The 20,061-nt window shown below is 39.5% G+C and overlaps 1 protein-coding gene across 3 annotated transcripts in view; it reads left to right on the top strand.

Annotated features, from left to right (window-relative positions):
• The window catches only part of MED27 (mediator complex subunit 27), an 84,498-nt gene that overhangs the window by 535 nt on the left and 63,902 nt on the right, over window positions 1-20,061 (top strand). For all 3 annotated transcript variants that reach the window (XM_057401588.1, XM_057401587.1, XM_057401586.1), the window contains exon 2: window positions 1,857-2,001. In XM_057401588.1, coding sequence (XP_057257571.1) covers window positions 1,857-2,001 — 145 coding nt within the window. The remainder of the gene's footprint in view (window positions 1-1,856; window positions 2,002-20,061) is intronic.

Here is a 20,061-nt window from a genome sequence, read left to right as displayed (position 1 = left end):
CTCCTGTTTACCTGTTTGTGGTCCTTGTTTTGTTTTAACAAAGGAGTTGTCAGGTTCCATTGGTGAGGTGAATGCTTTTGGTTGCAGGGAGATAATTCTCTGTTTTTTGAAGTTTTAACATTAAAAAAAACCAAAATCAACAAACATCTCACTCCTTTTAGGCTCTGACTATATGTAGTATTATCCAAGTGGTTCAAGAATGACCATTTTATTACCAAAACTTGTAATGCTGGAAAGTCGCTACCTGTAAGTATTGCTGTCTACCAGGAGGTGTGTTTTGTGCAGACAGAGACAAACTCTTGAGGCTGCTGATCCATGTGGATCTGCTGGAGAGTGCTGAGCTCCCTCTGGGTTCCCTCATATCCTTCTGGGAGCCATCAGTGCTGCCCATGAGGTGTCCAAGGGCAGGGCGAGCACAGAATCGCCCTTCCCAGCACATCTTCTGGGCTCCAGAGACTGGGTCTCCAGGATCTGGTTTAGAAGAATTTGTTTCTTTTAACCGTGCTAATTTTCAGTTCTAATAACGTTAATGTAATTTTTTGCCTACTTGTTTCCTTTTGTTGGGAAAGATGGTAGATAATAATAATCTTATACACAGACTTACAGTCTTCTGTTGTATCACTTTGGTTTTAATTGCTTTCAAGTTGAGGAGGCTTCATGTTTGCCTACTGCTGCTTTGCAGTTTATCAACCAGGATTTCAGTGCTGTGAAGTTCTTGTGTAATCCTTACTACCATACCTGAGAGCGTCTTCATCATCAAACTCCACCAGTTCCTGTTTCACCATCTCTTCCACATCTCTAGCGGGTGTGCGTATCAGTGCTTTGATGACCATTTCTTTCCTGATTCCTTGCAAGATAACTCTTCTGGAGTATATTTGATTTTTCTTTTTTGAAACACAACTGCCCCCGAATATTGCAATTTATCTGTGTTACATATTCTCTTACATGTTTGGGAAGCATAGGTTTCAAGTAGCAAGGGAATACTCCAGAGTGTATTGAAGTTAATGTCATCAGTGGACTGTGGCTCACATCATGGAAGTAAGGACTGGGATCCCAGCTCAACAAAGCCTTAGCTATTATGTCTATTCACATTTGGTTTATTGTACTTTATCAAGAAGTAATAAGCACATCCATGAGTGTTCCCCATGCCAGAAGCTTAGAAAGAATGTAGGCCATGGAAACTGGAGGGAAAGATGATTAATGAAGGAGAATTTTGTGGTAGTGAAGTGTGGAAGTCTTCCAACTGTCAGTTCCCCGATTGTTGGTGTTTCTTTTCATAGCCTTTATTAAATGCAAATTGAGATAGTTGGGAGTTTTCTTTACAGAGATTTTTCAGAAATTACCTCTTGAAAGGTCTGAATCCTGCTTTTAATTTAGTGGAAGCTCTGCAGTTCAGAGTAGGGTGTAACATTCAGAAGGCAAAAGGAAAGGCACCTGACTAGGCATGTCACTTGAAAAGCTACATTTTACATCTGTGCAAAGTAGCCAGGCTTTTTTCTGCAGTTGATGAATGCAAGTTTTAAAAATTGCTTAACATTTTGTTATTACTAAATGTAGTCTTTTAACAAATGAGAAATTAAGCAAGAATAGATCATTTCACAGTGAGGTTTTTTTCCCCCATTGGGAACTGGTGCTTGTTATGCTTTAGTTGAGTATTTTGCACGTCTACAAATGTATAAATTGCTCATGGAAATCAGAAGGTGCTTCCTTGCCTTAAGAACTTGGAATGCTTATACTTGCTTAGAGTAACCGCAAACACTGCAGGACCATCTTCAGGCTTAGCACTAGGGAGTATACATCTCAGGTATCTGTATCTGCAGATCTGACTTAAAAAATGCCGTTCTATTTTCTTTCAGTGAACTAGAGCGTCTGAGCAATCTAGTGGGTAAACCATCTGAGAACCACCCCCTGCACAACAGTGGACTCCTGAGCCTAGATCCTGTTCAGGACAAAACACCTCTTTACAGTCAACTTCTTCAAGCCTATAAATGGTCAAATAAGGTAAGAGAATACATTATGTATTTTAGTTGTGTATTTCTACAGAATGTTTGGGTTGTGGTACAGTAGATTTCTGAGTGTGTGAGACTGTTAAAAACGCCAAGTTTTTTTTGAAGTTCAGGAGCATAATACGTACCTAAATGTATTTTCAAGGGTAAAAATAGTGTATTAAGGAGGAAACTTTTCTGCAATACTGAGGTATGCCCTTGTTTTTCAAGGGGGGTGTTAAGTACCAAGCGAAATACTACTTTCCATGGTAGTTATTCAGCATATATTTTGTTGTTTGTTTTTTTTTCAGTGTATGACTACCTAAAACTTAAGCAGGTTTGTAAATTGGAGGTAGAGCATACCTACCTGTATGACTCTTACTTTTTCCTGCACAATTGGTTGCACAAGTTAGAGCTTGTTTAGTTTAGTTTTCTTAGATTTCAGCTGAGGTTGCATTAATCATCATTCCTTGTGGCTCATGAGATACTGGACATTAGAATGGTTATTTCTTTATACTTGCAGCTTTGTTTTGATGCTGGGTCAAGCAAAAGCCCAATTTTGATCTGGTCTTGGATGCATGGACAAGCTTTTTTGGTTAAATGGCTGTTCTGGATGCAAAGCATAGTGAAGGTCATACCGACTTAAACAGAAAATTCCCTAAGATACAAATGTTAACATAGGAGATTAGACTTACCTGATGCTTTTCAACTTGTTTTACTTCCCACAATTAATACTTGCAGCTGTGGCTGGTTACATATTGTGAGAAGACCCACTTTTACGTGCAGATTTACTCACCTAACTCTTCGCCTTACTGCCACAGAGATGAGTTGCACGTAATTGTGATTTCAGAGATATTTGCCAAGAACCTTATTTTGCTTTTGCTGTGAGTCACAATAGTAGTTCCTTTCTTTGAGTATCTTAAGTTTGCCTGCTCCAGGAGCGCAGAAAAGTACAGTGGGAAAACTCAAAACTTTCCCTACAGAAGTGTGTCATCTTGGCAGTGCTTGTTATTTATTAGCACCTGCCATCCTGATATTTACCTACAGTAGTTTACCAAATAGTTTTGCAGATGGTATACTTGTTGGTATAATGGAAGCAGCTGTTTGGGAACACAACAGCTTGTCAAATGCATTAATTACATACACATGCAGCTATAAAGGAACTTTACTTTTCCAGGTGTTTAACAGAGCTCACAAAAGACAGCTGAAAAACACAGGAAGTTTAAGTTGAGCTTATTGCAAGCAAGAGCTCAATGCTTCTTCTTCTTTGCTTTAGCTTCTTTATGTATCAGTAGAAGTCATGTAAGTAGATAGCTGACTGTGGGCTGTGTGGAGGCATGTAGTAGCTGTGCAACAATATTTAGGCCTACTTGGTATTTCCCCCCCCTCCTTTTTGAATTTAAGAAAATAGGTTTTCTTCATTACAGTTGAAGTGCTGTTTCCTGAGAGGATGTATATGTGACCTCTAATGTAATACTGAAGATATACTATTAGATAAGATAAAAATGAGCTGTCGTTCGATATGGGTAATGCAGATAAAGTGTTATTGGTAAGTTAGGAAGTTTGTAGTTTTTTGGTTTTGTGTGGTTTTTTTTTTTCCTGTGGACTGTCTCTGTTTAGTAACTGTAGTCGAATTCTGATTCTAGTAGTTATGTACATCTTGTCTGTTGAATTTTTTTGTAAAATGATTGTTGTGTCTGAGCAGATGAAATCTAAGATGTCAGTAGCAGTCAAAGGCTTTCTGTTTTGTGTGTGTGTGTGACCTGGAACAGTCAGGACTAGATGTGCTGAGTTTTGCTGGTTTACTTTTTGTTACCAGGTGCTTGCTTCTTGCATTATTCTGGATTTCAAGGGAAACTACTGTAGGGAGAATGCATCAGTGCTAAGTTTAGGTGAAAGGAATTTTGAAGGCACTTGCTAGACTGAAATACTGATTAAAATCTTTGGGTCAATTCTAAAACAAGACCCTGTATGCTGGATTTCCTTGTTCCTGGGTGCTGCTTGTTTTCTGCTGGAGATGAGACCATGATCTCATGAATAAGAGCATCATTAGATGAATAAGAGCAACTGGGTGTTTTTTGGTATTTCTTCCTAGTACTGGGTGACAGAAGTGTTTTGTGGGGGAGAAAATACTTGCTGATGATGTGATCAAGCCAATATTATACACTTATCCATATAGAAAATGTTTAGAAAAGCTTGTGTGGTTGCCTTATCCAGTTAGGTTAATGCTGGTGGTCAGAGTAGATGCGAGTTTTGGGGATTTGGGAGTTTGAACTCATTCTTTGAGTGGTATAAACTTTTGTTTTTCATCTGCTGCTTTAGTGAGGTTATTTATTGCCTGTAGTGTGTATCTGTTCATCCTCTTTGCCCTTGGCAAAGCATTTGTATACCCTCGCCCTGTGCATGCCCGAGGCAGTGTCTGTTAAGGTGTTTCCATTGATTCCAGTGAAGCAGAAAATATACAGCATATTTTATGTGCACTGAGCAAGGCAAATGCTTTTATAGGGCAAGTTTCCCTCTCTTAATGGGGTGTTGTCAAGTAGTACATGCTCAGCATTTGAGCTTTAGTCACTGCTAGAGACTCTGCTTATTTACTTTTACGTATTTGAAGGGATATGCAAAATGGATCAACTACCAAACCAACACTATAGTCTTTCTACCAGGCTTAAAGAAACATTTGAGGTTTTGGATAGAGGCAAACTAAGTCTTAGTCTTCCCTGAGCTGCTGAATGATAGCAACACTAGCAGAGTTTATTTGCCCAAGTGAAAATGCTGTCTTCTGTAAGTCCTTTTTTTTTCCTTTGTAGCAAGGAGTTTCTTCTCGGACTTTCAAACAAGATCATTAAGAGCAGTAGAAGTGGGGAAAATTTAGAACAACTGTAGCCATGAACACGTGATTGTACCTTGACTGCCGTGCAGTGTTGTGTGCTCTGTTGTTTTCAGAGTTGCGTTTGTCTATTTGCTCCAATTCCAACACTTCTATAGTTTGAGCCTATATATGTAGGTGTATGTGAGTGGTGGTGGTGCCGGTATTGTTTTATCTTTGTGAGATGATACTTAAAAATCATCATAACCATGTGTTTGGGAAGGCTGTTAGCCACCACCTCAAGCAGAAAGTAAAAAAATCAACTCTGACTTTGTGACTCCCTGTGTGAGTAGGATTTACATCATCTGTGAGAAGAAGGTTATGGCAACTTGTGTGTGCATTGTAAATGTTCCAGCTGAACAAAGCTGGACAGGACTTGTCATAAATTAATTTAAAAGTAATACACTGGCAAATACAAAATGGAAAAAAAAATCACTGTTCATCTGCATGGTGAAATACACTACAAAATGTTTGGATTTAAATTATTTGTTACTTCATAGCTTCCTCTTGGTTTTACACAAATTTAAAATCGAACTGTTGAGACTACCATTAATTAATTTAAAATTATTTTCTGTCATATGACAGAAGAGAAAAGGAATTTATAGGTTTTGTTTATTAAATTATTTTGACATATTCCCTGATAAATTATTTGTGTAAATTGTGTTTGTTGTAGGCCTCAAAAAAAGAAATCGATAGAGCCTGTAGAGAATGTCCAGACTTGTTACGACTGCCCTTGGTAGCTTAGTATTGATTAGACACAAATATTGAGTTTAATGACAATAAATGACATTAAATATTAACCATAACAGTAGAGAACCACTGTGGAATAAGGGGTTTTTGTTGTTGTGCATCTGGATTGTAAAACAAAGTGTTCATTCCAAGGAACATTAATTTTAGATTTTGGATGCGCTCAAACATTTTGAATTTAATATAGTTTTACAGTAGCATGGACAATGTAACTGAATTATTATGTTGGCAGTTCTTTGGAAGTTCAGGCAGGTGGCCAAGATTTTGTCCTTTCAGGACTTTTTTTTCTGCAGAGGTGCAGTGTTGGAATGTTGTGAGATGCTGTGTCATGGAGATCAGCTTATTCTGCTGAGATTTCATCCCTCCACATTGGGAAACATGTTCTTCCCAGCTGTACTGCAGTATCAGTCAGTAACAGATGTGTGATACTGAAGAAGACTCTGGCATGGTAACTGGATCATGTTTGCCCAGTACTTTTGGAGGTGGCTTTTGAAGATCATGTATGCTTGCAGGGGTGAGAGTGGTAAGGTTGGTGGTCCAGGTTGAGATAGTGCTATCCTTAGTAAGCAGGAGCCCTGGAGAAGTTACTTAAAGTGAAGATCTGAAATGACTAAAATCCCTTGGTTTGCTCACAGGAGGGAACAAATGAAAAAAAATGTAAAAGAAGATTTGAACTGAAACAAAGTGACGAGTCCCTACAAGGATATCTCTGTTGCAGTCTGAAGAGCACATTTAATCTGCTTTGTAACAGCAGAATCAGTATTTTGTAGAGGAAGCTGGAGTGGAAAGGCTCTTAGGGATTGCTGGCTGTGGAGTTCTTTCCTGTGCAGATAAGTCATGGGAGTTTATATTCCTGTCACTGGAGAAATGAATGATACATGAACTGGTGTTTTCTTGTACATGGGTACAAAACAGGAGCTGGGCTTGCGTTCTGTTCTTGCTTCTCTTACTAATTTTTGTTGTAACCTTGAACAGGATGCATGATTTTTTTTCTGTGCCTCATTTTTCTTAGGGATAAAATAGGACAGTAATACTTAGCCTACTTCTCGGGAGAGTTTCTAGTCTAAATGTATCTCAAATGCATTGGGTTCTTTGGACAGAAATGCTTCATAGATGCCAAGTATCATACAGCAAGTGACTAATGTTGTTTGCTTGGCAGTTTGGAAAAATGCCCTTTATGGGCTTTTAATTTTGTGTGAATTTAGGCAAATGTTCTGGTGAAATGCCCTTGCTGTTGAGAATTACATTAATGTTCCTTTTTTTCCACCTCTTTTCTTTTTAATATGACTAGAAAAACAGGTTTTCCTTTTTGCTTCCAGCTGCTCTAGTTATTAATTATTCCTCAATTGTCTGCCTGGAGAATATTGACTTTTATTCTTGCAGGGTTGATTTTAGTGACCAGCAGTGGCAGGGGTGGTCACTAAATTATCCTCGGTATTACAGCGATGAGGGGAAAAAGCACTGGAAAAGCTTTGCTAAAGAAACGAGTGTTTGCACCAAAATGTACAACGGGGTGGGTGGGCAGGAATGACAATAGTCTAAGTAGAGTTTACTGGAGAAGGAAAATGGTGGGATGTTAAATATTTATAAGCTATGCAATGATAGTTTAAAACGGTGAATATAGTGAGATGGAAGAATAGTGAAAATAGAGAAAACCATAATGAAAATGGGAAGTTATAATAATAGCAACAGTAAAAGTAAAGGCAGAATCAGCGGCTGTGGTATGTTGAATTGGTTTTATTCTCTTGAGAGATCCTGCCTAAAGCAGCATCTGGGGTGTTGGGATGGATAAAATCAGCTGTGGATAAAACCCATCTTCTTTTTGAAGGATGCATCTTCTTTCCTCAGTTGGGAATCCCTGGAATCTTCAGCTCCTGGACTTGTTTCTTTGCCTTTGATTCCTGTGCTGGTTTTTAACAAAAACCCAACCCAGGGCTATCTTAACTATTTTGCTGTTACCATGTGTAACTATAAAAGTGTTTTTGACACCTCATAATTGGAACGGAAGGAAATGAAAATTACTCATTTCCTTTTTTTCTTTGCACTCCTGGAAAGATGCTGTGGCAGTGAGAATTTGCCACATATGCCACCTTGTGCCAGTGTGCAGGCTACTTGAATTTCTTTGGCATTTTGGTAGACTGAGGTTAGTTTGTTACTTCAGGAAGAAAACAGTGTTGATGAGTAACTTGTTGCTCAATTTTTGTTGAGAAATAATTGATCTTTGATTCTGGCTTATTTGTTATGTAGTTTGAATGTTTGTGTGAAATAAGGTGGTGTGTGTCCAAACACCTTATTCCTTTCTTACTGGATTTTGTTAAAATACTTTGTTTCAAATCTGAATCAGCCCCAGAACATGATCTGGTATATTGCTGTTCCTGGTGTTTGTTGCTATTCCCAGTATTTTTGCAAGGCTCTGATCAAAATAATGCTGTAAGCAGTACCAGTCTCACTTCCCCAAATTATGAGAAGTGATCTATCAATACACACTATTATAAATCACAGCCCCCTTGTCAGCTGGTGGGAATTACTTAATGCTTTGCAACACCTTTATTTGCTAATGAGTGGGTTTCTTTTTCCCCCTGTTTCTTTGATAAGTATTAATGTTCTAGCTGTTAGCCTATTTCAGGATGGAAATGATTGATGTTGCTGTGTTTTAACCAAAACACTTCTGGCCAGTCCTGGTTCTTCCGCCCCTAAACTCCTTTTTTAACTCTGGAAGAACTCTTCATGTGGTTCATGGTGGATGGCTGAATTACCTGATTTGTAAGTCAGCAAACACTTTCCCTTTCTAAACAAATTGGTTAAAACTGCATTGCTTTGTATTAGTAGCAGACTTTGAAGCAAACTAAACCCTGCACAGACACAGAAATGCAGTATGTAGATGAGTAAGTAAGGGTACAAACATCAGATCGTCAGAAAAGGACGAAGTTGAGAAATAAAACAAAGCATAACTGGAAATCCATATTGTCTGGGGATTAATTGAAGAATATGTAGTACTGCAGAACAAGAGGAGCATTGTAAGAAACCCTTGGACCCAGCATTACTTTAAAATTCATGTTTGCCTGCTATCTCAGCTCTCGGTGGCACAACTGACTGATTTATCATCTGGCGGATGGTGACCACCATGAAAGCACAGAGGATGTTTTCAGAGATTCAGAGTTGTGTCTCGCTTTCTTTGAGGCACATTAAAGATGTTTGTAAAGCATTTGGGCACCTTTATATGAAGGGCATTCAAGGAATATGAACACTAATATAAAATAACTGATACAGATGATAATCATTCCATTGATATTCTTTGTAAGGAAAAGATTTGGGTTTTTTTTTTACAGCTTCTAGAGGAAATCAAATAAAAAGGAAAATTTAATGATGTCACCTTGTTGCTCTCTGCTATTGTTGTTGTCAGGTCTTTTTGTGTGACTGTTATTTGTGTTTTTTCAATGCAGAAGTACGCTCATATGTAATCTTTTTTGGAGTTCTCTTTCATAATTACTAAAGCTGCCTGCCACAGACAGTTCACAGGGAGATGTAATTGTTTGAATTGCATATAAACAATTCTTCCCCATTTTGTCTTAATGGGATACTGTCGATAACTGGGCTACAAAGCATGGAAGTCCCCTAAAAGCCAATAAAATTGAAAATAGTCTGTAAGGAGCTGGATGTCATTAAAAGTGCGCTCAGAGCACTGGTTTGGTTACTGCTGCATGGAAAGGTACACCTGGCAAAAATGTGGTAGCACTTTTATATCTAGCAGTAGTTAATACTTAGCTGCTGATGTTGAAGACATGTAACCCAAAGAGCTATGGTGATTCTTGAAATTTCTTCCCTCCTGAGGTCAGTGCATACTGGGTTTTATTTTCCTGGGAGGAAAGAGTAATCCTGCCCTGCTGGAGTGTTGTTGTTTTGAGGCTCTGATGCTGTGACAGTTGAAGAATGTGAAATAGAAATTACATACCACGACACCAGTACCATTACTGTTGATATCTGTGCTTGTTTTTTGGTTTTAACATACGTAGAGGTGTATTGAAAAAGACGTGGGGTTGATCTCGGATGACCTTTCAGAGTGAGTTTGCTCTTTCCAAAGTATTCCTGATAGTAAAATATATTCTTGCTTGCTAATTTGAGAAAAGTTGTCTGTTCCCCCTGAAGTTGTAAGACTTCACTAATGACGTCAGGCAGGCCATTAAGGAAGTCTGCTCTTTCCAGCAGATGTGCTCATTTTTCATTCTTCTCAAAATGTTTGTTTTGGAGGTGGACTTTGGTTCAGGTCTGGCTGGGTATTGGACCCAGCTTTTATGGATACTTGCATTTGGTGTTCTGCTTTCTGCAGGAGCTCTGATGAATGGCTCTTCTATAGTTGTAAAGTGCTGCCTCTTGAAAAATGGGCTTGGGTTTGGTTTTTTTCTTCACCCCTTTCCCCTTGTAATTATATTCTTCTGCTTTGGGTCAGCTGGGAGTAGAAATGGGGAAAACCAGTATTCTAAATGTGCTACTAGAATTGTAGCCCTTGTAACATTATGGCTGTCAGGATTGTTTGGTAGTTGCACAAGCATAATGTAGTTCTCCTAGAAGTTTAAGGAGTGGCACAGTGTGGAGCAGGTTTGGGGTTGATGAGAGAGTAGACACTATGAATATTGCACTTGGAGCTGCTTCACTCCAAACTCTATTTTTTGTTGGTACATCATCTTTGGTGTGAGCTAGCATTTAAATCTATTTGAGTTGTAAAATCCTGAAGTTCTGGAGATAAAGATGACGTATCAGTACATATTATCACTTTTTCTGCTATACAAGATTAACCCAAGCATATACAGTAGTTCATTTTATCTAATTTTAAATGCCTGCGTGCAAGGCTTCCCCTTGCACAAGAAACAAAAACATCAATAAGATCTTTTATCCACTTTTATCCTCACCTCCATCCCTGGGAAAGTGATGGAACACCTTATCCTTGGTGCCATCTTAAGGCATATCAAGGATAAGAGGGTTATGAGGGGCAGTCAACATGGCTTCACCAAGGGGAAGTCATGCTTGACCATTCTCATAGCCCTTTATGAGGAAATAACACGGTGGATGGATGATGGCAGAGCGGTGGATGTGGTCTACCTTGACTTCAGCAAAGCATTTGACACAGTCTCCCACAGCATCCTCACAGCTAAATTGAGGAAGTGTGGACTGGATGATCAGGTAGTGAGGTGGACTGTGAACTGGCTGAAGGAGAGAAGCCAGAGTTGTAGTCTATGGGGCTGAGTCTAGTTGGAGGCCTGTATCTGGTGGAGTGCCTCAAGGGTCAGTACTGGGACCAGTATTATTTAATATATTCATCAACGATTTAGATGAGGGAATTGAGTGTACTATCAGCAAGTTTGCTGATGACACTAAGCTGGGAGGAGTGGCTGATACGCCAGAAGGCTGTGCTGCCATCCAGCGAGACCTGGATAGGCTGGAGAGTTGGGCAGGGAGTAACTTGATGAAATATAACAAGGGAAAGTGTAGAGTCCTGCATCTGGGCAGGAACAACCCCAGGTTCCAGTATAGGTTGGGGAACGACCTGTTAGAGAGCAGTGTAGGGGAGAGGGACCTGGGGGTCCTAGTGGACGACAGGATGACCATGAGCCAACACTGTGCCCTTGTGGCCAAGAAGGCCAGTGGCATCCTGGGGTGTATTAGAAGGGGGGTGGTTAGTAGGTCGAGAGAGGTCCTCCTTCCCCTCTCCTCTGCCCTGGTGAGACCCCATCTGGAGTATTGTGTCCAGTTCTGGGCCCCGCAGTTCAAGGACAGGGACCTGCTGGAGAGAGTCCAGTGCAGGGCAACTAAGATGGTTAAGGGAGTGGAGCATCTCCCTTATGAGGAAAGACTGAGGGAGCTGTGTCTCTATAGTTTGGAGAAGAGGAGACTGAGGGGTGACCTTATTAGTGTATATAAATATATAAAGGGGGAGTGTCAGGAGGATGGAGCCAGGCTCTACTCAGTGGCAAACAATGATAGGACAAGGGGTAATGGGTACAAACTGGAACACAAGAGGTTCCACTTAAACTTGAGAAGAAACTTCTTCTCAGTGAGGGTGACGGAACACTGGAACAGGCTGCCCAGGGAGGTTGTGGAGTCTCCTTCCCTGGAGACATTCAAAACCCACCTGGACACATTCCTGTGTAACATTATCTAGGTGTTCCTGCTCCGGCAGGGGGATTGGACTAGATGATCTTCTGAGGTCCCTTCTAATTTCTAGCATACTGTGATACTGTGACATTTGTTCAGTACACTATGCCTAGGAAAAGATGTCCTCTGAATTAATAAAAGAAGATATAATGAAAGCTGACTGATTCTACCAGGTGCTAGTCTAACACGTTTTTGATCTTTTCACAGAAAGATCAAAAGTTTATGTATCCTGAGCATCAGTTTTCTTGTGCTCTTCTTGGGTTAGTGTGAAGGGTTCTGTCATGCTGTGGTGCTCCACTGAGTTTCCTGAGAGCTTAAGTACTTGAGTTAAATGCCTATTGCTGGATGGTGTGAGTAATCTGAAAGGTGAAATGGCACATGACTATAGTTGTGTGCTTGCTTGGTGCCTTAGTTAAAAATGTGTATTTGGAGTGTGTGGTTTTTTTTATACAGAATCATAGAGTATCTCAAGTTAGATTGACTTGTTCCCACATAGGACTTCTTTAGAAGAACATATACTGACAGACAAGCTGATAGTAATAACTAAGATACTTATTGGGTAGAATTAGTATATATCATTATTATGAAAAGTAATGACCATATTGAAATGCTAAGGATATTTTCAAGACTGCTTTAGATTTGGTTGGAAAGCAGAGCATAATGGCCACATCTTACAGCATGTAATAAAATCACAGGGGTCTTTGATGTTCAGAACTGTGCTTTGGAACAAATAGTTCTATTTGAAACAGATACCAGGCTTTATTAATTTGGTGGTTGTATTTGGATTCTCTATGCTTCTGTAACGGGCAGTTACACATAGTATAGAGGTGCCCTGTGTACTGCATGGGCCATTAGACACAAAAGAATTGTATCTAGATGTGACATTTTACAGTATATTCAAAAATAGATGTATTTACTTCTCATTATCTGAATCTGCAGTTCCTGTGGAAATCGATATTGAAAATACCCACTAAAAGCCTCCCAGGATCTGCGAGCATGACAAAAAGGAGCTGTATGCATGTACTGTTACTCAAGCGGTGGGTTAAAGTGTATTATTTTAATCTCATGTCAACAGCAATTGGGTGTATTTTCCGTATTGTAACATCCTGTTACCGCTACAGAAGTTGCAGAAAATGGGGTCTAGAGCAGAAAGAGTCCTGAAGTGTCTTTAAACTGTTTTAAGCTGCCTGTGGTTTGAAAATATTCAGGAATCTGTGATATGAGCTGTTTGACATTTTTCCTGTTCCAAATGCTCAAAGGAATAAATCTACATAAAGAGTGTTCAAAATGAGAGAATCTTTGTGACAACGTCTGGAATCTCAGGATGTTACTTTATTTCTCTCTTTTGGCTGACCACCACAAGAGAACAGCTGAATCAAATCCTTTTATGTATAAAATATATTTTTTTGGGTCTTGACAGCTTGTTTCCAGTTTTAGTCTAATTCGGTTTGAAACAGCTGTTCCTAATCTCTGCAAAACAGTTTCGTGATGGAAATCATGACATTCTCAACTACTGCAGTGTTACTGGGCTCTATCTCATTTCAGAAGTTGGCTTTTCTTTATGTTAAAGGAATTCTTCATTCAGAGAAAATGTCACTTTTGTATCAAATAAGCTGCAGTTAAAAGGATAATAACTTCCTCCTCCCCCCAGGTTATCTCTCAATGAGGTTGGCTATATGTTTCTCTTCCTACATGACTTTTAAGAAAAAAGCATCACTGTGTGTTTTACCATTAGCTAGATTTTTATTCTGATGTTCCTGCCCTACCCATATGCTTTCAGATGGGTTCTATTTAGAGTTTTCTCTGCAGTTGTCTCTGCACTCAGACTTCACAAGTTCTCTGGCTTGCCGTATGGTTCAGTTTTACTCTCGAGTCAAATCTTGTATTTTCAGAATTTTCAATGTAGCATTTTCAGTTTGCTCATTGCCATCTTTTTTTTTTGGGGGGGAGGGAAGGGAGGAAGGAGGGAGGGAGGGATTGGCTGCACTGCTTCGTGCTTCATCCAGAGCTGTTTGTGGAGATTTTGTACATCATGGAGCTGATAAATTCTATAATCTCTCTTGTGCCTGATAAGGCAAAAATTAATTTCCAGTTTTCTGGTTCTTCTGGACACCCTGGCATATAACATGGAGTGAATGTAATGACTTTCTGCATAAAAGAACTTGCTGTCAAGTTGACTCTGTGAACCAAGTGTATGATACCATGTGTGAGCACTTCTGATGGGGAAGGGGAAGTGGCAGCATTGCCAAGTGTATAATGGGACTGAGGGGGACTCTGGAGTTGCACGTCCTTTTCTTTCCTCTGTCCATAACTTGCTTGATGGGGTTTCAGAAGTCATATCTTTGTTTTCCCTTCTATGATGAAGATTGTGCTACAGAATGAGAAACCTCTGAGCGATGTTGCATCCGAGTAGGATCACTATTGGTTGCTGATTTCACTTCTAAGACTGCTATAGGCAAATGCCATCCAAAATAACCCCTTTTGGGTTGTTTTGTTAAAGCACGATTTAGTAGCTTTACTACTTGAAGTGCTGTTAAATATGTTTTCAGTTTCACAGTCAATGTTTTGCCTGGCAAATACTTCAGAGTGTTTATAGTTCTCCTTGTAATCGTTTTTTTCCCACAGTCTGAAGAACCTGACTTGGGTCTGTGTTAGGATTAAGTGAGATTACTAACATCTTCTTTCCATCCCTCTTGTGTACCTCCTATGAATACATCCTAATAACTATTGATATTGCATTCATCCTGCAAGAAGCTAAGACCTTTAGTGTCTGCTGATGCTGCAGTTTGGATGTTGTGCTTTTCTTGCAAGTAAAATCGATTGAGACAAATTGTGGTAACTTTTACAGCAAAATAAAATGACTGTGCCAGGCAGCCTCTGGAAGATTTTTGAGTATGGGTATGCCCTAAGATCACATACACAGGGTTGTTCCAGCAGAATTGATTGGTTGATCTACTAGATTTAAAGGTCAACTGTAATCACATTTCAGGAACATTGAAGAAGATATAAAATTGCTACTATGCTTTTCTGGTTCGTACACCCACTTCTGGTGCTCTTTGCTTTTCCCTTGTACATCTTAATTTACTCAGCTAGAGCATCAATACATAAAGGGCACAAGTCAATGTGCTTGCTTTCTGCTGTCGATGAGGGAGGTAGGTAGTTGTATTTCCTCCAAGCCAATACCTTCCCTCTGGAAGCCCTGAGGTGGAGCAATCGTCCACTACACTCTACAGGTGTGGAAGAAACCTCTTTCAGGGGGAGGCTGTGAGGAAATCTGCAGTCTAGGTGTCTTGTTAAATGATCCGTTCAGTTGCTAGAGTTGCTGCATCCAAGGGATGATGTTGTCTATTCGAAGTGCAGCACAGATGGGAAAGAGTTGGCATAACTCTCTTAATGTGTGGAGGCAGGTGCTTGTGGGGAATGGAAAGAGCATCTCATTAGTAGTGCTTTATGCCGCAGCTTGGTACAATACAGATGTCCATAGAGAGCAGACAGCTCTGGACTATTATGTCTTGTAAATGCAGTGTTTCAAAATCATGTTTCCATGTTACAGACAACCGTATTTGCATACAGAGGTGAATAAAGTCCTTGTTAATTTTTTGGAAGAACCAAAATGATTCTTTGAGTCATTCCCCCCCCCACCTGAAAACTGCGGTAAGGAATGTTTTTCAAAGGACATTTGTAATAGAACTCCTGGAGTCTAAATTAACTCAGAGTACTGTCCTTAGCGTATTTTCATATGTGCTAACTTGCAAAATGTAGTAATTCCCAGCTGTATAGAAATGAAAGGTCTGTGGCTTTGCTGTAAGCATCCATGACCTGCTTTTAAAATAGGCACTGACATACAGCAGTGGCTGGAGACTCTGCTTGAGTGGACTGAGGAGACATTTCTTATGCATTTATTTAAGGTGGCCTTTTAGAGAGTCTTGCTCTGATGGCCCTCTAACATCAGTATGCGTTTTGCTTTGTCAGCCGCAATGTGAAGTCTGGAAAACTAATGTCTCATGTTCACTACACTTATGGTAAATATGGAAAGAATATTTCTTTAAATAAATAATGGCCCAGGCAAAGTTTTCAGAGGTTTGCGTGATCAAATGGGAGCAGCAGCAAATCCTTAGTGATTTTTCCCACCGGCTGCTGAAGTCAAACAGTGCATTTACTGACCAATTTGGTTTATCTGTTCCTGCAAGTTGCTTAAATCTATTTTATTATTTTAACCCATGATGATGCCTGTTGTCATTAAAGGCTACTTATGGAAACAGTGATTTTTCAGCTGCCAATGTAAAATACCCATTGGAAAAGGGGAAGAAAACCCCTTTATTATCATAAGTATTTGAGCAAAGAAGGCGACTTTCCCCTTTAAACAACCTGCTTCATCATAGGAAAGTTTCATAGGAAGAAGAATCCTGCACTTGGATTTAAAGTTAGGTTTTCACTTGTGCTCTGATTCCCTAAAGAGAGCGTTTGTGTATATATGTGTGTGTATGTATATATAAATAAAGAAGTTCCTGTGGTCAGAGTTTATAATGATTTGGCTTTTATGAAAAGTTGCAGGTTAGATTTTTAGGTTATTAGAAGTCTTTGCATGACTGCTCTATTGCTTAGTCATGATGGCCTTGAAATGTAATACTTAAAGCAAGTTAGTTGGAGCTCCTTATGCATTTGTCAAGAAGTCCTTCAGCAGTTCGTCACGTGTTTGTATGTGCATGTGCACAGTGAGTCCATTGCCTCCGAGTATGTCCTCAAGGTCCAAAACAGGACTTCACTTGGGCCCAGCCAGCTGCTCATCTGCTTCAGCATGTAACTGGAAAATTCCCTTGGTTTTGTTCCACAAATGAAATGAGTCTGCTAGGAAGAAAACCAGAAAATGAAACCCCCACAGCTTGGTAGTGCTGCCCAATGGCAGTCTGTGCCATCTCCATGGTTTTGAGCCTTCATTATGCAGCTTTTACTCAGCACACTTTTATTTAAAGCAGATCTAAAAGTAGAACTAAATAGCTGACATTCAGAGCTGTTCAGTAGGATGCAGAATTACTGGGAAGGGGACAGGACAGGAAGAGGAATGCTGCTAGTGCCAGGTGGATTTGCTCAGAGCAATGTGGGACTGTCCAAAAAACTCCAGATCATGCTTATACTCAAGGAGTATAAGCTAACCAGAATAAGTAGTTCTATTTTGTTTCACTCTCATTTACTTTTGTTTTGTCTTATAGACTGAAATGATGCATTCAGTTTGCTGTGGCTGTTGCAGCAACCAGGCACACGATTGCCACTATGTTAGTGCAGCATCCCTGTGCCGATTGAGCCATCTCCATATTGCAGAGCCATCTGTTTTCCTTACTGTCCAAGCGTTAGACTCAGTAGTATAAATTACTAAGTTCTCTGTGGCTTTCAATTGTTTCTGTTTGTTTAGTGTGCCACCAGCAGGTCTTAAGCACCATTTGTAAGTTTTCCTTGCTCTTTTATGTCTTTAATGCCTCAGGCAAAAACTGTAGTTGAGTTGTTGGTCGTATATGTTGCTGAATTACTTGGTCTGGTACGATAAACTTTGGGAGGTAGGTAGTGTCCTCATTTACAGAAGATTTCCTAGCTAGAGAAGTTCTAGAAACAAGATAAAATGTCATGGTTTGCTAAAAGCTGTGTTTTGCTCCTCTGCCGCCCCAGTTTCCTTAAACACACACCAGTTTGTCATGTAACTGGTGGTATGATCTCATACAGAGAGATCCTTTTTGGCTGTATAAGTACATGCACTGCTGAAGAGTTATGGATGCTTTTGGAAAACTTAATACTGAATTTATCAGCTTTTGTCTGTTTTGAAACCTAATTGTAATGTAATGATTGTGTACTTTCTCTAATGCAATTTCCTTGTCTGTCTTTAAGACCAAAAAGATGCAGGTTTGTGGGATTTTTTTCTTTTATGAATAAATATGTCTTTGCATTCTCAATTTGCTGTTCAAACTAAACTAGTGTTACTTCCAGCAGTTCTCTGATGTTCTGCACCCACTGCAACTGCAGTGCTGGGTATTGTGGTGTGCTTAGTTCCACAAAGTGTGTGTTTCTGGGCAGATGAAAAGCTGTTGGAGGAGAAGGGGTTGCCTTGGCTTTTGAGGTGAGAAAGGTAGGAAAGAATAAGCGAGGATACAGGGTACAGCGTTTTGTGGCTGTTCAGGAGTGGCAAGTTATGGAGGGTGACAGACCATGTGTATCGGATGCGTCATGATTTGGTGGGGAGCAGTTGATAAAATGGGGTGGATACCCATTCACAGTAGGGTGGTGCTGGCAATGGGAAATATTGGAGAAAGAGGAAAAGGTCAGTAGTGTCCATTTGTTCTGACCATTATATCCTTAGGTTTTCTAAGCATTGTGGTCTTCAGTGAGAAGAGTGAAGTAGTTGAAACAATCACAGAAGTTTGTCTTACGATTTGAGGGAGGAAACATCTCTTGGCCAGATGAAGCTGTATAGAAGAATTTTCTCTACCAGTCCAGTGTTACCTTGCTTCTATCTCTGCGGTTGTTAGTGCTCTTAATTTCCCTTCCCGTAAATATGCCTGCTAAGCCACAGTGGCCAGCCACATTAACTTGCTATTTATTTTCCTTATGGTGACCATCTCAAGCAATAGATTGATGTCTGCAATTTTTACTTCATTAATAATAAAGTCCACAAAGCAGTGAGAGAAATGTCTGTTTAGTTGGTGCCTTAAACTGTGGTAGTGAGAAACTGCTGGTTTTTGATCCAGTAAGTGTCTTAGTGATTATCAAGGCACAGAAATAAGGTACGTCCTTATTTAGGTGAGGAGCTGAAATGTCTGAGGTAATAGACATGTAAGTAGTAATGGGGTTATTGCAGAGTGCCTGCAAGGTGGATGATGCATGGAAAATTAAATGTATGTCAGTCTCATTTGAAATCCATAAAAATTAATCATTTAGGTTTTCTTGTGGCTTTAGTTGGGTCCTGCAGCAACTTAGAAGTATCTCAGTCTCAGAGTCTTTAAACTCATCTGATAACATCAGTGCAGATTCCTAATAAGCTAAATAAGGAGTCTGTAGTGTTTATCACTTCCAAAAAGCATGGCAATTAGCTATAGGAGTACTGCAGGGCTTGTGTGGGTAGGGACATTTCATGCCAAATACAGTGACAGCTGCAAGTCTGGTCTTCAGAAGCCTGTGTTTGGCCCTGAGTATCATTCTCTTTCCCCTCTATTCCTATTTTGAGTCCAGTAAAGAGAAGCATATGTTTTCTTGCATCAGGGTTACTTTGTGAAGCATGACAGGGGCATGTGTGTATGTGGCAAAAGAGGAATTCTCAAATTGTTTGAGCTGTCTTAAACCTACTTTTTTTCCCCGAGACACATTAAAGATTTCTGTGATATACACGGTTAAATTTCTATTCATGTAGGTATGTGTGTTGATGCCACATTGCTGCTCCTGAAATCGGTACTGTTATATTATTGATATTGCACATCATGCCAAGAAGGTGTCTTGCATTTAATATTGAACATAAGAAGGTTTGCCTATCCCATATGAAAATCTCAAATTGGAACTGAAGATGCTATAAAAATTTAAAAGGACAAGGTCAGCCTGAAAATCGCATATTTTAAGAAGCAGAAAATCATCTATTTTTTAACAACAAATTTCTTTACCTCTTAGTACCTGTACTAATAACATTTTCAGTTACTAACACTTTAAAATGGTTTTAAGCATTATTTTAATTGCCAAACTACTTAGTTACCATTTGCCTAGGTGCCTGTTAATCTGTGGTTTTCTAGTTGAGAGACATGACAACTGATCAAAAGCATTTTGGTTCCTGTGCTGCTTCTGTATGATCAAAAAAGTTCCATTTATTTCACTCAGAAAAGAGGATGATTTGCTCTGTACCACCATCTTTATTGAAGAGGAAAAAGTGGATAAGAGGGTTCTTCATTATAGCAAAGACAAAACAAATTTAGTAATGAAAATAGAAATTTAACAGCTACTACAGCTAAGGTGCAAAGTTTAAACACTTGTGGTAATTAAACACAAAGACTTGGAAAATAGTATGGGACTGTTCCTCTCCGTCAGAAAGGTGAGCACATGCATATTGGTTTTTTTCTCAGTATGTTTGCTAAAGTTTAAACACAGAAGTAACTTGAATTAGGTAAGAGGCAAGACTGAATGTTCACCAAGGTTTCTCCAGATTGACTTAATAGGTCTTAAGAAGCTTGTGGAAAGGATCAACTTCAATCATCCAGACTCTCAAGAGCTGAGTGTTCTGTTTTGTGGTCACTAACTATACGCATTCTAACGAGGACTCGGGATGAGAAGGATCTCTATCCATGA

This window comes from Pezoporus wallicus, unplaced genomic scaffold (genome assembly GCF_028554395.1).
Source record: "Pezoporus wallicus isolate ANWC-B61680 ecotype Strahan unplaced genomic scaffold, APGP_CSIRO_Pwel_v1 contig_8013, whole genome shotgun sequence".
NCBI classification, from domain to species: Eukaryota; Metazoa; Chordata; class Aves; order Psittaciformes; family Psittacidae; genus Pezoporus; species Pezoporus wallicus.
Note: the sequence above shows the minus strand (reverse complement) of the source record. Positions and strands in the feature narration are given on the sequence as shown.